General features: G+C 42.0%; 1 protein-coding gene across 1 annotated transcript in view; it reads right to left on the reverse strand.

Moving 5' to 3' along the window:
- Window positions 1-2,371: 2,371 nt before the first annotated feature.
- ENOX1 (ecto-NOX disulfide-thiol exchanger 1) overlaps window positions 2,372-17,843 on the reverse strand; it is a 415,538-nt gene continuing 400,066 nt past the window's right edge. The window contains exons 14-16 of the mRNA XM_032781770.1: window positions 14,544-14,646; window positions 11,312-11,397; window positions 2,372-3,303 (exon numbers count right to left, since the gene is read on the reverse strand). Of these exons, the coding sequence (XP_032637661.1) occupies window positions 3,172-3,303; window positions 11,312-11,397; window positions 14,544-14,646 (321 nt within the window). The 3' untranslated portion in view covers window positions 2,372-3,171. The remainder of the gene's footprint in view (window positions 3,304-11,311; window positions 11,398-14,543; window positions 14,647-17,843) is intronic.

The raw sequence follows: 17,843 nt of genomic DNA on the forward strand, positions 1-17,843 counted from the left end.
GGTCAGAGCAGTCAGGGGACTGGGAGCAGGGGGGTTGGGTAGGGAGTGGGAGCCCAGGGGCGGTTGGGGTGGGGGAGTCCCAGGAGGGAGTGGTTAGGGGACAAGGAGCAAGGCTGGGTTGGATGTGTCAGGAGTTCTGAGGGGGGGCGGGAAGTGGGAGGGGTTGTATAGAGGGCAGGGGCCAGGCTGTTTGGAAGGGACAGCCTTCCCTACCAGACCTCCATATATTTTTGCAACCCCAATGTGGCCCTCAGGCCAAAAAGTTTGCCCATCCCTGAATTAGAAGGATAGAATATGATAACTAAGCACCAGTCATACAGCTGACCAGGGATATTAATGGAAGTACAAAAGGATCAGCACCGGGAATTTTTACTATAGAAATCTTTATGCTCAAAACTATTAAAGGGAAAAAATTTACATGACTACAGTTTTGAGTTAAACAATCTCAAATTCTTTTACATAAGTGTTTTCAGCTTTAGACTGCAAAAAATTTACTGTACGTCAGGGGTCGGCAACCTTTGGCACGCAGCTCACCAGGGTAAGCACCCCTGCAAGTCAGGCCAGTTTGTTTACCTGCCGTGTCCGCAGGTTCGGCCAATTGCGGCTTCCATTGGCTGTGGTTCACTGTCCCAGGCCAATGGAGGCTGCGGGAAGTGGAGTGGGCCAAGGGATGTGAAGGGCTGCGGCTTCCTGCCGCCCACATTGGCCTGGAGCAGTGAACCACGGCCAATGGGAGCAGCATTAGGCCAAACCTGTGGACTCTACAGGTAAACAAACCAGCCCATCTCACCAGGGTGCTTACCCTGGTGTGCCGCATGCCGAAGGCTGACAATCCCTGCTGTACATGAAAACCAAATGTAGTGTGACTTTGTATGGGATGTTCACTAAATCTAAGCCTAGCTATTCCTAAGTGAGTATGATGGTATGGGAATTGAGAACATGCAAGTTTAGTCTGCGATACACATTTCATTAAACAATTGGGTTTCACTATGTGCAACAGCGCATGAGTTTACATTAGAAAAAAAATTGTGGCAAGGGATAATACAGTTTTCAGTAAATAACAAATACTGTGTTAGTGTAAAATGCACTTCATTTTAAAGTGTGCACTTTCTGCTCTGCCTCAAGTACCAAAGATAACATTCACACTTGTACTCAGGGCTGGCAAAAGCATATTTATAACTTAAGATCTCAAGTGGGATGTAGTTCACCTGCTGGCCTTCTTTATAGGGTTGAATTTCACTGTGGACCATGTGCTAAGTGTAGTTGTAAATCTGAATACATGGCTAAAATGTGAACTTTTGCATAAACTACAACTTTCTATTGTAGAATGTCTGCAATTTATTTCTGAGGCTGGTGCCCCAAACAGCAAGTAAATTGCACTATGTGGGACCATTGCATTTTTATTATATAAGAACTGGCAGATATAACAAACTTTCATATGCATTATTCATACATGTGTTCATGCAAGTGCAGAAAGAGTTGACGTTTGGATTAGAATAGTTAAGTTTCATGAAATTATGCATTTATATTTACTAGACTCACCTGAGTCACTTGCCTTGTCGTAATTTCTCACATTTGTTGTTGTAGATTACAAGGGTAAGAGATTTTGAGCTCTTTTGAGATCGATTTTAACCACTTTGGTCACAGCCTCTTCTTCTGTCCATTTAGGGCCATGGTTTTGAGAGGACTTTCCTACCGTTTATATAGCTCTGCATGAAAGCATGTTGTATAGCAGTGGATCTTCAAGGCATCTCTCTCGCGATGTGATTTCTGCACTATTCTCCTTACTTGAGTTTTATATACGTACACATTGTGCAATACACACACACACGTAGTGCGAGGCCTCATGCTGGCTTCTAAATACTGTGAATTTTAAAGGAGATTCCAAAAATGGTAATGAGGAAAAAATTCCTACTTTTCTCTTTGAATGTTGAAGGGGTACCACTAAATGTGAATTCCCTTAGTTCCTTATGCAGCTCACAGCACAAAAGGATTAACCAGGACTGGAGTTAGAAAGAGTGACTAATTGGTTGCACTGTAGCTGCCCAGCAAAACGCCGCAAAATGTGAAATTTATGTCTTTGTTTTTGTTTGTTTAAATACCTTGCTGCTTGGCTAGATATGTTTAAAACAAAATGAAACCTGTTCAGTTTGTAAAAGCACAATCTTCACCTTGAAGCTTCCTCTGGTGCTAATTTTAATTCCTTTGATTTAAGCTAATATTAGAGTCTCTTCTTTGATACAGTACTCAATATATTTCATCAGGAGGCTTGCAATAGCTGGTTTGGGTGGAAGGAGGACAAACACTCACAGACACTTTTTGGATTTGTAACAATTCAGAAACATCAGAAGAACAACTTGTAAAAACAATATGGTAGAAGTCATATTTATTGAAAAAAAATTAATATATTTGCTATAAAATCCTTAACAGTAATGAACTGAATATTTATTTTGATGCATAAACCTGAATGTTACATACCAAATACAATACAGTAACACTGGTTTCCTCTTTATTTACATATTTATGAAAATTGATATGCAATCCATGTTAAAGGAACTTATAATGAAGAATAGTTACATTAGAAAAATAATATTCTTGATAAAGCATTCTCGAGGAGTCCAATCACATTTTCAGGCCTCTTTCAATGAGGCAAAAATCCCTGGAACAGCATATAACTTAATTTACAAAAGACAATAACTGTTCAGACACATCTTCAAGTTTTCTTTTGGTATAATTTTTCTCACTGTACAATTACTTAACGGAAAGACTTTCAGGAATATAACGTAATGATTTCTGCTATATATTACATATACATTGCTGTAGCTTAGCAACATAACTAGGCAATCTTTTCCCTTATCCATTTGCTCAATGAGCTATTCTTAGATGTAGCACGTTAATATCTTGACATCGTTATGACTGTGGTATCTTTCTTCAGTTTTCATAGGACACAGATGTGTCACATTTTAAAATATTTTATATTTTTATTTTTAGGAACTGGTGCACAACCACATTTCCACTCACAAGAGAACGTCACAAATGTAACTAAAATTAGGCTTGGATAACTCTGAAAACGTACTTCTGTGTGTCAAAACCAAATTTCATACTTTAATACTTTGTAACCCTGCCATGCTTTAGGAATTCTTCTTCTGTATGTTTCTTTACTATTCACAGTCAGGTAGTTTTAATTCCTTCAAAGGCACAAAACTTCCACCTCTTTTCCAATGTTGCTCCTACGCCAGTGAACTCTTGTTTAAACATGCGTGGCAATCTCATCAAAAGCATTTCTATTTCATTTGCAGAGATCTGTGAAAGAGAGGGAAAAGCAAAACTACAGTGAGAAACAATTGGGTTATATTTAAGAAATAGGAAGTGTAGAGAATACAGGTAGAAGAAATATTTTCTAGGTCAACTAAAAATCCTAGCATTTCTTTTTGGGAGGTTATAACATTTTATGCCATCTACAGATAGATCCATATTCCCACCATGACACAGAATCATTGAAATGTAGGGCCAGAAGGGACCTCAGGAGGTCATCAAGTCCAGCTCCCTGCGCTGAGGCAGGACCAAGGAAACCTAGATCATCCCAGACAGGTGTTTATCCAACCTGTTCTTCAACTTCCAGTGAGGGGATTCCACCAGTCTATTCCAGAGAGTAATTACCCTTGTAGTTAGAAAGTTTTTCTGAATATCTAAATCCCCCTTGCTGCAGATTAAGACCATTGCTTCTTGTCCTAGTTCAGTGGCCTTCTACTCATTTTAGACATTTCTCAGAAATTCAGTTCTGGAAGAAATGTTACTTGGAGTGGGGTTGCGGAAGGATAGGTTGTGCCTTGTGTACCATTGGGCCTGGAAGAGGAAGCATGAAGGGGACTTGCATAGCCACCAGAGCTCCTGGAAGAGAATTCCACACAGTACACACGAGTATAGCAGCTAGCCTGCCCTTAAAGACAATGCAGTCTACTGAACTGTTCACCATTGTTCCTCCTCCCGTCACATAATCCCTCCTAACACCCCTAAATGGTCTATCTTCCCCAGTGGGGTTTTGGCCAGCACCTTGCTCATGGCCACAAGGTAGGAGAAAGCACATGGCATGCTCCCTACATTGCATGTGGAGAGCCGCCCACGCCCTGTAGTATGATCTCAAATCTCTGCCATGGTAAGCTATGACATACAGACACTGAATCTGATTCTGAGCTCACTTACCCTATTTATACATCACTAACTGCAGATATTTCTGATGTGCACAGGTGGAAGTGAGAACAAAATCAACCATATTATCAGCTTGTTTGCAGAAATGCTCTAAGATGCAGTAGAACAGTAGATACATGCTAATCAGGCAGCTTTGTAGTCTTTATTATGGGACTGTCCTATAAATAACCCCTACAGCTTTGTACTAAATTAATGGTATGCCAATGGTCAGACTTTTTGTTAACATTAACTCCACACATCTGAATCTCCTGATGCTAACACAAATGTGAATCCCCTGCAGCATGGGTCTTGCTTTTTGTACCTGGACTGGCATTATAAAAGAACAATACACAGGCACCGACTTCGTGGGTGCTCCAGCCCTGGAGCACCCACGGAGAAAAATTAATGGGTGCTTAGCACCCACCAGCAGCCAAGCTCTCCCTGCTCCCTCCCCCTCCTTGCCTGCTCCTCCCCCAAGAGCGCTGCATCCCCGTTCCTCCACCTACTTCCCAGCACTTCCTGTCTGGCCACCGCCAAACAGCTGTTTGGCAGCACTTTGGACTTTCCAAGAGGGAGGGGGGAGGAGCGGGGACATGGCACACTCAGGGGAGGAGGTGGAGAAGAGGCGGGGCAGGGATGGGGACTTGGGAGAAGGGGGTGGAATGAAGCGGGGACTTTGAGGAATGGGTAGAATGGGGGTCGGGTGAGGGTAGTGCAGCGCAGGAAGAGGCGGGGGAGGGGTGTGGCCAAGGGTGGATGGGGGTTGGGTTTGAGCAGCCACCGGGCAAACGGGAAGTCAGTGCCAATGCAACAATATATAACCAGAAGATATACCATTGCTAGGCTGTTATCATTGCACAACATTTGCTTTAGTCTCTCTAAGAAGTGTATATACTTTAATTGATCTTGAGGTTCAGGACTCTAATTTTCTCAAAAAAAAAAATGAAAATATTAGTTTTATTTTTTGGTTTCCATATTTATGATTAAAATAAGATAAAAAAAGACTCCCTTGATAAAGGCTTGGTCAGGCATTTTCAGCTAAGCTAAAATGTAGATGCAGTATTTAAAATAGTTTACTTCATAAACTATGGATTATATTTAGCAGGTAACCACTGAGGGCCAGACTGTTCTGAACCCTATGTGGGCATGCAAAGGGCGTGTGAGGTCAGGGCCACAGTCCTGGTCCCTGAGCCCCCTTGAGCACAAGGACTTTACAAGGCTAATGGTCACAATGGGGCAAGGCCTTCACCCTGGCAAGAGGAGCTGGTGTGATCCCGTATGACTGAAATATGACCATTTATATCATTAATATTGCCACTGTTAGACAATTGCACCAAATGGTATTCAAAGTATGTCAAAATATGCCATGTAAAGTATCAATGGAAAAGTTACAATTTATCAAATACGATTATCCTGTTTGTGTGCATGTATCATCTCTGTGTCTAAAGTTATGAATATTGACTATGTACCAGTATTTCAAATATATTTGCTCCTACAGTAACACCCAGAAGCTAGTTTACATCCAGTCTAGCCAGCAAATTGCGAATAGCCCATTCAAGTTGATGGCCCATCAAAGAACACTTAAGTCTCACAATGGGCCATAGAAGAAGCTCCTTCCCACTTGGTGAGCCGTCCTGTGGTCATTTTAGCCAGAATATGGGTAATGGCTGCTCCTATCAGTCATCAAAGCATGCAAGGGCATGTGACTTGCTCATGTGACCCTGGACTCCATCTTCTGCCTGCAATTTTCCACAAACAGAGGCCAGGTCTACACTACACGCGAAAATCGATTTTAGATACACAATTTCAGCTACGAGAATAGCGTAGCTGAAATTGAATATCTAAAATCGATTTACTTACCCGTCTTCACCGCGCGGGATCGATGTGCGCGGCTCGCCATGTCAATTCCGGAACTCCATTTGTTTTGGTGGAGTTCCGGAATCGATCTAAGCGCGCTCTGGGATCGAAATATCCCGTCCAGATCAGACGCGATATATCGATCCCCGAGCAATCGATTTTAACGCGCCGATACAGCGCGTAGTCTAGACGGGGTGTAAGACTGAGAGCAGGTATAGAGGACCCTGAAAGCATCACCATTTTCTCTCTTTCCTGCTCTGATTTTTGGACTATGGATTTACACTAAAAGGAGCATATTGACTATAGACTGAGGACCTTCCAATCTTTTGGAAGTTCCAAGAGACTTTACAAGCCAGCAATCTGTAACATCACTGCTACAAACCTGATCTAAGAACTTTGCAATGATTGTATGTATATGATTTCTTTGATCATTTTAACTCTCTCCTCTTTCTTTTCTCTTATAAATAAGCCATTAGATATTAGATACTAAAGGATTGGCAACAGCATGATTATTGGGTAGGATCTGAGTTATATACTGACCTGGCTATGTGGCTGATCTCTTGGGATTAGAGGACCCTATATATGATTAAATTGGTTTTCAGGAACCACTCATGATAGAGTCCCATATCTGGGTGGTGAAACAAGGGCTGGATTGCCTAAGCAGAGTGTATTTCTGACTTCTTGTTAACCAGCGTGGTGAGACAGAAGTTTACTTTTGTTATTGGCTTGGTATAATCTAATAATAGAATAACCACCAGTTTGGGCTGAGCCTGCCCTATTTCTCAGCGGTTTGTCCTGAACCTGGCATTCTGAGCTTTGACCCACTGAGGCACAGTGCAGGTTAAGAGCTCCTGCCTGAGGATTCAGCAGCAGCCGCAGCGCTTTATGAGGCATTGTTTCTGCCTCCATGTCACTCAAAGTCTTTGTACATTTGGTGAGCTATGTGAGCTGGTCACCTCAGTCAAGTTTCCAGTTGGAACCACGGGCCCATCATCACCCAAAAACCAAATTTCACCACCACAGTGGCACCCTTGCAGAATCAGCAAAGAGACCAAAAACAGAATGACCATGGAAACTGAACCACCATCTTGGTCCGACAGGTGTCTATTCTGGGTCAGTGGTAAGGCACATGCTATGGGAGAAAATAACATTTGAATAGACATGGATAGTTAATAAGATAAAATATGCATCTTTAAAAAGTGAAAATGGGCCAAAATAAATTAAAATGACATTAGAATAGTGAAGTGCAATATAAATTCAGGTTGTTTCCCTCAGATACCACCAATAAAATAGAGGCTGTAAGAATGGCCATATTGGGTCAGACCAATAGTCCATCTAGCCCAGTATCCTATCTTCTAACAGTGGCCAATGCCAGATGCTTCATAGGGAATGAACAGAACAGGGCAATTTATTGAGTGATCCATCTCATTCTCCAGTCCCAGCTTCTGGCACTCAAATAACTGGGATTCTCAAAACCTGCCATTCCCCTAATCACTCTGCTTGTATTCTGTACCCCTTCCTCCCACCATTTGTCTTTGTCTTTTCAGACTGTAAACTCCTTGTGTGCAGTGGTTGTGTCTTCCTGTGCATTTATACAGCATTTAGCCCAAGGAAGCCTGAATACTGACTGGGGCCTCTGGGCACTATCATAACACAAAAAATAACTGGGAAGTACTTCTGCTGCTTCCCATGCAATACATTTTGTTATTCATGGCAGTATCCGCCAGTTCTGTGGACAATAGTTGTATTACAAATCTATTTACTAACACTACTAGCATACTACTCTAGTAGTATTTTTCATTTTCAAAGCACTTTACCAACAGGAAGTACACTAATTAAGCCTAGCAACAACATCCCAGCAAGATAAGAAAATATTAGCCATGCCCCTTTATTTTCCCAAAGAGGAAACTGAGGCAGAGAGTTTAAGTGATTTGCAGAAAAGTGTCAGAGAGACTCAGTGTGCCAATCAATCTATAGCCAAAAAGAAATCTGTTACATATTTTTCTTACTTCTCATAAGAGTAATTGCTAGCAGGTTACTTTTGTGTAATGTGTGAGTTGCACAGCGAGACTGCAGCCAACTTGGGTACTATGACATTATCATTCCTGCTTAGGTTAGTAATGAAAAGGTATCCATCACCTTACTCTGCGCTGGTTAGGCCTCAGCTGGAGTATTGTGTCCAGTTCTGGGCACCGCATTTCAAGAAAGATGTGGAGAAATTGGAGAGGGTCCAGAGAAGAGCAACAAGAATGATTAAAGGTCTTGAGAACATGACCTATGAAGGAAGGCTGAAAGAATTGGGTTTATTTAGTTTGGAAAAGAGAAGACTGAGAGGGGACATGATAGCAGTTTTCAGGTATCTAAAAGGGTGTCATCAGGAGGAGGGAGAAAACTTGTTCACCTTAGCCTCTAATGATAGAACAAGAAGCAATGGGCTTAAACTGCAGCAAGGGAGATTTAGGTTGGACATTAGGAAAAAGTTCCTAACTGTCAGGGTAGTTAAACACTGGAATAAATTGCCTAGGGAGGTTGTGGAATCTCCATCTCTGGAGATATTTAAGAGTAGGTTAGCTAAATGTCTATCAGGGATGGTCTAGACAGTATTTGGTCCTGCAATGAGGGCAGGGGACTGGACTCGATGACCTCTCGAGGTCCCTTCCAGTCCTAGAGTCTAGGAATCTATGAAAGTAAATTAAATTAATCTCAGAGATTACATCTCTGGCTCACGTTTTTAAAAAGTAATTTGTTACTCCTGTCAGTCACTTCAGAAGTAAACTCATCCGGCCAAATCCTGCAGTCCACATTCATTATTTGGCACTGATGTAGCCCTGCAAATTTAAACAGAACTTTACAAAAAGGGAGCGAGATCAAGCTCCATTCCATGAAGAGTTTACAACCTATGCGTCTGACCATCTGAATGCTCCCAGTGAAGTCAATGAAACAATTTGTGTGAGTAAAGGTTGCAGTATTGGGCCTGAATTTAGGGGGAGCGCGAGGATGTTTCGCGCCCTAGGTAAAACTTCCACCTTGTGCCCCTCCTTCCCCCAAGCCCTGTAGCAGCTCTCTGTCCACCCCCTCCACCTTGTGGCACCCTTTCCCCCTCCACGACAGCTCCCCCCGGCCTGGGGAGCTGTGCGGCAGCTCTCCGCCCCAGCTCACCTCTGCTCCACCTCCTCCCCGAGCACGCCATCGCTGCTCCACTTCTCCCGCCTCCCAGGCTTGCGGCGCCAAGCCTGGGAGGAGAGAAGCAGAGTGGGGCGGCATGCTCAGGGGAGGAGGTGGAGCAGAGGTGAGCTGGGGCGGAGAGCTTTCCATGCCCTCCTGCCCCAGCTCCCTCCGCCTAAATGCTGGCGACAACCAGGGCGGCCGGCCACCGAAGGACCCGAAATGCTGCCCCCCAAATGCTAGTGCCCTAGGCGACCACCTAGGTCGCCTAATGGGTTGCACCGGCCCTGCCTGAATTAAGCACAGGAAATTGTTCCAACAGGAAGTAGCAGATGGAAAAGAGGCATTAGGGGTACAACCAATAGCAGTCTGAACTCTAGTATATGCCACATGGAACCTATATTTTAAAAATTGTTAATTAAGCAGGAGTAGCCAACCCTGGGAGAGGACAGCAATTGGAAACCTAATCAAAAGCAGTTGGTATTACAAAGGGATATGAAAGATGAGTGAGGACGCTTGGCTGACTGGCAGAGCGAGTATATGGCAGAGATTGGGAACAGCATGAAAAGAGGCACAAAAGCACGAGTGGGAAAAGATATGGAGCATCAGAGCACAGCATAAGGTGAAGAATGTGGGGAAAAGAAGGGGCTGAGATCTAAGTGCCTTGGAAGTCAGGACCAGGAATTTGAACTCGATACAGAAAGAAAAATGTCATCACTCGGATTTGTACAACTCAGCAATGAAAACACAGCCACCCAATACCCACTGTTACCCAGCCCTACCCTGCACTCACCTCCTTCAGGACAAGAGAAAAACGATGGGCCGTGATGTGCTGACAAACGGGCTGTTATGGCAGGAAGCAACTTCCAAAGGCTCAGGGCAGGGCCCTGCCAGCTGCCCTTTCTCTCTCACACTAATGGGGCTATACCTAAAGCACCTCCACTAATCTCAGCTATGGCGCTACCTTGCATGGAGACCACGAAAGGGTTTTAGGGAGGGGTAGCATAGTCAGAGCAGAAGGAAAGGAACATTATCTTGGCTACAGTCCAAATGTTAGATAGATTGAGGAGGGGAGATTCCAGGAGGACAGGAAGTGGGAGGTTATTGCAGTCACTTGAAGTCAATAATATAAGGAGTGCAGGATTTGACCTACAGTATGTAACTAGTTACTTGTATCTCAACAACCCGCTATGCAAATCATTGTTAAGTGCCTAATGTCTGCTTGTATTTTATAGCCACACCAGGGCCAGTATTTAACTCCTTACTTCAGAAGGAAAGGGTTTATTTAGAACCAAGTTATACTGACCAGAGAAAGAGATAATAGAAACATGAATTTCACTTGACTTATTTAATCAGACTTTTGTTGCATTGACACAGGCATCACCACATTTAGCCGATGAGCAAAGAATATTTTTCATAAGCACAGTGTTGATTATGTGGATGGGATGAAGTGAGAAGAGAGATGGTGTATTATCTAGCTTACTGTAGTCTTTCCCCTGGTCCATCTGCATGCTATTGCCTGAGGTGGTGACCACTTCTATGGCTCCTCTGACAGGGACTGCAGCCCTGTCAGTGCTTTACACTCCACTCACCATTGGTACTGCATAATTCATACTCCAAAGTGCACAGAGGGCTCACTGATCCAAGTAACAAGAGCATTCTCAGCTCTGAGGGGCAGCATCGGGGTACGGTGAGGGACGCATTGCAGGGTACAAGGCTCTCTTTAGAGGCACAGTCCCAAGAAATGGTCCCTGTCTGGCCATCCTCTCTCCTTTTGGTGGCCAGAGCTAAACCTACATCTTACTTTATTTCCTACAAATTACAGGAAGTAAATAAGAATCGTGTTTCCTAGAATCAGCATGGTAGTCTTTGCCACTTAATACAGCAGCCTTCCTTGCCACAAAAGCACAGCAAAGTAATGAAAGGCAAAAGACCTCAGGTACATGTGCGCAACATAATTTGCAAATGAATGAAGACTGCAAACCCCCAAGCCCCACATCCCATTATCTCTCTAATGGAAACTCATGCCGAGTTTAACGTGCAGTAAAGAACAAAACAAAAGTTCTATAAAGAAACCAGACTTTGATTAACATTTTTTTACCCTAGAGTCCAGCTGCTGCATGTAAGACCAAAGGTATTCTATATTAGCGCCGAAAGGATGCACATGAAGAAATGTGGATATGATACCTGTATTAAAACAAACACACAAGGTATTGAAATTACCTGAGGCAATATATCACATGTCTAAACACAGTTATTCTGAATAAGTCATTGCAAGTTTTTCAGTCTGAGTTACAATTCTTATATTTCTTACACAGTTCAATAAACAAAAGAGAACATCACATTTTTAACACAGCCATAGCAACACAGTAAACACAATCGCTCATCTTCAGGAATGACAGCAGTTAGCAAGTAAGTGACCAAGATAATATACAGATGAATAAAGGGATTTCTAAACAAAGACTCTCTGGAAGCATTTCAATTACCTATTTTATGCTTGATTTACCAATATGTAATAGTAGATATTGGAATGGAAAAAATATTGCTTTTTCCCCTTCATGGAAGCTCTGTTGTGAAAATGTTTCATATAAACTGTGTCAGAAACTGCAGTGCCTTGAATTTTTCTTATAATTATGTTGTTGCTAGCTATGATAAGTGTTTAATCCATATTACCCCTAAGTGTTGCTGAGAGAAACACAAATCGTGCCCGACATATTTACTTTTTTTTTTTTTTTCCTTAAAAGGGAGCAAGATCTGTCTTTCTTCATTGCAATTTACAAGATCATGTTAAAAGGTCTGGAAATAAAGGGCTGAGGAGGAGTCAGATTCTAAATCTAGAGGTTTTTTCCTGTAGTGGAAATTGAGTGTCAGCATAATAGTGATGAATCAGGAAAGCAGGATGTTGGATGTCAGCATTGCTATTAAAAGCATTATCCCATCTCTCCTTCTCTACATGAACAGTGAGTATATACAACGGTCATCAGCATGCATGTCACTAACTATTTGCTGAGAGTTGAACAGTAAGATTGAAAGATATGCTCAGCTCCCTTTGGTTGAGTTTTTTAATAAACCTTAAGGAGCGGTTCTTTATTTTCAAGGCATAAACAGAGCAAGAGCAAAATGCTCACAAATTACAAAATGGGTCCCTGTATCTTGTGAACTGCAGGCCACTCTGCTGGTCCAGATACTGACTGGAATAGAATCACCTTTAAGTTTCCACTTTTCCCAAACACTGGCAACAGTAGAAAAAGATAAGTAAAGCTTAACTCATTTTACATCTTTCCTTTTCCTCTTTCAGATTTCCACTTATGTTTGCAAATTCTGGCCCTGATCCTGCAAAGACTTACTTACATAGCGAGTCATCCCATGGAAATCCATGGAACTAGCCGTCCACAGTATAAAAACATACGCACATGTGTAAATCTTTGCAGGTTCCAGGTCTCTGTCAATAATTGCAGAACTGGGCCCAAACTAAACACCACTAAACTTTGACTGGCGCCGTTGGAAATCCAAACCTGTATTCAGACCTCAGTTTGCTAATGGCACCATCTTTGTTATAGATTGAACCAAAACTTCAGCTCCAAAAACCTCTGTTTTGGGGTATTCAAAATCCAGATCTGATTTCTGCACCTATGGCCCCTCTTTAATTAATATGAAGGAAATAAAAGGCTGCTTGAAAATATGCTTGTAATTATTGACTAGAGATGCATGATATCAACCTAGTAACTCAGCTTTTCTTAAGTGAATTTTAATGCTTGTGAAATATTGACAATTCTAGAGAATGGGCAGCTATTGGGCAAAGTCTCCTCTTACCAATCACCAATGTGCCTCATCCCTGATCATGAAGGAAAGAGTAATGTTGGGTTTCCATGCCTGTGCAGTCCTTGGTTCCCATTAAGACCACCAATTCTGATGATGGTCGTCTGATGTGGACATATGACCATTAGGACCAGGACTGAGACCACATGCTCACTTCACATGAGCCATGGGACAACCATAAAGTGGGCTGGATTCAAATAACTGGTCACTTTAGCGGTGAAAAGCTCTACATAAAATTCCCAATATACCAAGTCATCTACCTCAATTTAGCCAAGAATAAATCAAAGGCATTCATTTACAGTTACAATGAAAAGCAAGCCAAATGCTGGGACCGAAATTATGTATGGAATGTCTAATCCAAAATTTAAAAGAACCCAAACTAACAACCTTATATATCACAATCCATCCTCACTATATCATGTCATGCCAGTCACAGTTCATTTCCTGGAATGGACCAATGCCCGTTAGATATAATTTCCCTTCCAAGTTTTTCATTAGCTATGCTAAAGTATTAACTGTCCTTGTGGTATTTCTCATACTTACTCTTGTCAGTAAACTGTCACCTAATGTAAAAAAAAAAAAAGGAATCTGTTAAGGGCATCCTTATTTTGTTCAATATTGTTTCTGTTCCTTTCTCTTTCATCCATTTTGTTAGTGCGATTGGTACATAACCATTCACACTGTTCTATTCCATGTTACCAGGGCCACCTAGAGGATTCAGGGTCCTGGGGCGGAAGGACCTCCCGCCGCCGAATGGCCGCTGAAGACCCAGCAGTTCAGCGGCGGGTCCTGGGGTGGAAGGACCTCCTGCCACCGAATTGCTGCCGAAGACCTGCCCCGGGACCCACCGCCGAAGTGCCGGAAGGACGCTCCGCTGCGGATCTTTGGGGCACTTCGGCGGCGGGTCCCGGAACGGAAGGACCCCCTGCCACTGAATTACCACTGACAACCCTGAGCGGAAGAAGCTCCGGGGGCCCGGGCCTCACGACAGTTTTCTGGGGGCCCCGGAGCGAGTGAAGGACCCTGTTCCAGGGCCCCCAAAAACCTCTCATGGGGGACCCTGCAGGGCCCGGGGCCTGGGGCAAATTGCCCTTCTTGCCTCCCCTTCTGGGCAGCCCTGCATGAGACCCTCGAACAACTAACTTCAGTATCTACCTATAGTCACATTACAAGCATAGAGGCAGATCCTGCAACTTGTCTTCCATAGGAAATGCTTATGTTAAAACCAGTAGGCCTTCTTGGGTGGGTAAGGCTTAGTCATGTGAGTGAGCCTTGTATGACTGGTTCTATATCCTTTATGATGAAAACGTTTCTATTTATTCCATTTGACTGTTCTGACTGTAACCAATGTGAACATATGTGAATGATAAGCAGTACAGTCTTTAGTTCTAATTCAATGAAGTTAAATGCAAATATACATTGACAATAAACAATAGCTTCAAGGTTGCTTAGTCTATGATAATTTTTTCTAGGTTGTTATATGCAGTGATGAACTGAGTACTGAGTTGTCTTACCTATTAATAGTGCCTCTTTCTCCGATTTCAGACCTTGGCTTCGTTTCTCAGAATTTTTTTCTCTTTCTTGGTTGACCAATGCTACCGTCAACAAATTGATTTCCTATAAAATTTAAAAACAAAATAGGTGTTTATGTAGATTTCATTCATTTCAATAAACACCTTGCCTGCTGCTTTTTAATTCTCTTTATAAAAGATCATTACTTTAATTTACAGCTAAGGACAAAACCGTTATAAATAATTGAGTTTGCAGATATTAAAGACCTTTTTGAAGCACTGTTTCCCCAACTGCTGCAAGCAGAGGAATTTCCTGTATATAATAGGTGCCAACTTTGTCACAGTTGTCTCTTTATTAGACATGACTGAAGGCAGATACTGTAAATGAGAGAGGTTTAGAAAATTCCACTTTTATAGCAAGCAGAATGGTGCTCTTATAACCTCCTAAGAAAATTTCAGAACAAAGGCAACAGCTAGGTAATATGGTTGGATTGTTATATTTACATGGCTTTTTGGCACTGAAGGAGGGATTTGACAGGCTGTGAATATTTCACATTTTTTAAATAAAAATCATTGTGACAAACTTTCTGCTCCAGTAACTGACTTACATTTTTAAAATTACCATCATAAGAAAAAGAGTTAGAAATGTGTGTATGTGTGTGTGTGGGGGGGGGACTGTTGATTCCAAGAAGCAGTAATTACAGCAAAATCTTGAAGGGTGGTCACCTAAGTAGCTGTATTTGGTCCAGCTGCTTCTCAGTAGGAGTTAAGCAAGAAACTGTTTTCCTGTCCTGCGAAATTTTTAAAAAAATTCTTATCCAAAATCAGTACAAAAAATCACAATTTTAGAAATGTTTGTCCCCCACAAATCCAATATTTTTTGATTTGGGTTAACTGAAAATATTTGTTTTGATCATTTTGAAATGTTTTGTTTCAGTTTCAGTCATTTTTTATTTAAATGTTTTTACACTAGCTAGATTCAATTTTGAAACAAAAAGTGGCTTGGAACTGGAAAAAATCTGAATTTTTCATTTAGAAAATGACAATTTCAAAATGATGTTTCAACAATTTTGATGTTTTTTTTTTAAAATTTGAGTTGAGAAATTCCTGCAAAAAAAATTCAGTTTCCACTAATTGGCATTTTTTGGTGAAAAACCATTTTGTCGCAAGATTGTCAACCAGCTCTACTTCTTAAACAAGAAAGTCATTTAGGCATTTACTAACTTGTAGTACTGTCATGCAAATAATAAATGACAACAACATCATCATCATCCCTGGGATGGATAACACTAATGATACTGCTCCAGATACAACCCGCAGCTGAAGTAAGTACTAATCTGCTGCAGATTTTGGGCAACAAAAAGGGGAAGAGGAAGAATCCTAATGAAAGCCTGTAAATGTATCTATCTCTGGGTTCAGCAATGGGAGGGAAGCCCCGCTGAGCAGAGTAATTGAGCTAGGAGGAAGATGAAGGAGAATACAGCATGAAGCCAGAGCAATGCAAGTCAGTAGAGACTGTATATATTAAGATATAATTTTTGTCTCCAAGGATATAAAAGCATTCTAAAAAGGGTAATTATGGAGCGGGAGGAGAGGGACCAACAGGATGGGCACTTGATAAAACAATCCCACAAAACACTCGACTACCTTTTTTTTGGAAAGCTAGAAAATTTTGTCGAGCGATGATACAGGGCAAGAAACTCTACTCCCTTTGGAATTAGAGAGCAGATGGTGCCTCATCTAATGGGCGGGTTTGAGGATGTGCAAAAGCTTCGGCATGATTTCTGGAGCAGTGTTAATGGAGACTAGAGGAAGTCACAGGAATTTGTTCTTGCTTGGACGGATGGTGGGGGTAGAAAGCAGGGAAACAGTGGTAATCTTGCTAGTGACACAGAGGATGCTTAAAAAGCAGGTTGCAGGCACTTGTGCAATTAAGAGTGAATGGGTTTACAGGGAATAAAATTCTTCAGTGCAAGACTTGCTGCCCCAGAGAAGATGATAAAATGGATAAATGGAGCCATTTGTATGAGTTTGATGGCTAATATGGCCAAGTCTGGCTTAGGGATTCATGCCATAGCAAAAAGAGGACAGCGAAGAACGGTCAAAGGAGGCAGTAGAAACATTGGTAGGAACCAGGAGTGGAAGTAAAAGGAAATGACCCTGTTCATATTTCCAAACAAAATTCACCTGCAACTCATCCAGAGTTTGCAGTTGCAATTATAATGTCAGTGAAAATCTTACTAATTACGTATCTAACTACGGTATGTATTCCAGAGGCAAATCTGGTAGGTGGGTATGAAGTCACTAAGCTTTGCAGCCACCCAATTCACTTGTGGGCAGGGAAAAAAACAGTGTATTTTTTGCAGGCACAAACTGTGTCTGCAAACAAAAAAACTAAAGGTCAGCCTGGCTGGACATTTACTCGAAAAGTGCTGGACTAGGCAACAACTAACTGGAAGGATCATGGGTTACAGAGTGACAGATGTTTCACCCCTGTGACATAAGCAGGGCTGTCAGCAACCAGCAGCCTCTGTAGCACTGTTGGAGAAACACTGCACTAGAGTTTCTCCATTTTCCAGTACAGCTTTGTTACACCCTTAGTTCAGAGGCCATTTCTACTTGGCAGATGTTATTTTCTGGTCCTTTATGTAGTCCTCTTTTACCAGGTTTCATTATGAAATAAATAGTTTGCAACCATCTGTATTACTGCAATAAAGGAGAAGAGCGTGGCTGAGCATGGAGAAATTAGGAATAATTAGAAGTGAAATGACCTTGGAAGGACTAAATGCAATATGTGGCTGGTTAAATAGCATTTGGAAGCCGTTAGGCCCCAGGAGTATTCATTAGTCACAAATTTCCTCAGGTAACTGTAGAACATGGATGCATGACTACAGTGCTACAGCCAAGGACAGGCTACATATAAGGCAAACCTTTCTGCCCAGTGTGGACGGAGTCATTCCTTATGGTGCTAGCACAGTTACCAAAAAAGGGACTTTCAGTGTAAGTGGGACCAGAGTATCATATTAATTTTTTCCTCAAACAGATGATGAAAGGACTTGAATTCCCCTCCCCCACTTTGGTCCAAATGTTGTTTGGTCCACTCCCAGTCAATGGATGGGCCATAACACAAACTAAAAACTATTTCCCCATGCTAATTTTCCCCTTACTGTTACTCACACCTTCTTGTCAACTGTTTGAAATGGGCCATCCTGATTATCAGTACAAAAGTTTTTTTTTTCCTCCTGCTGATAATAGCCCACCTTAATTGATTTGTCTCATTACAGTTGGTATGGCAACCCTCAT

Source organism: Chelonoidis abingdonii, chromosome 1, assembly GCF_003597395.2.
Source record: "Chelonoidis abingdonii isolate Lonesome George chromosome 1, CheloAbing_2.0, whole genome shotgun sequence".
NCBI lineage: Eukaryota > Metazoa > Chordata > Testudines > Testudinidae > Chelonoidis > Chelonoidis abingdonii.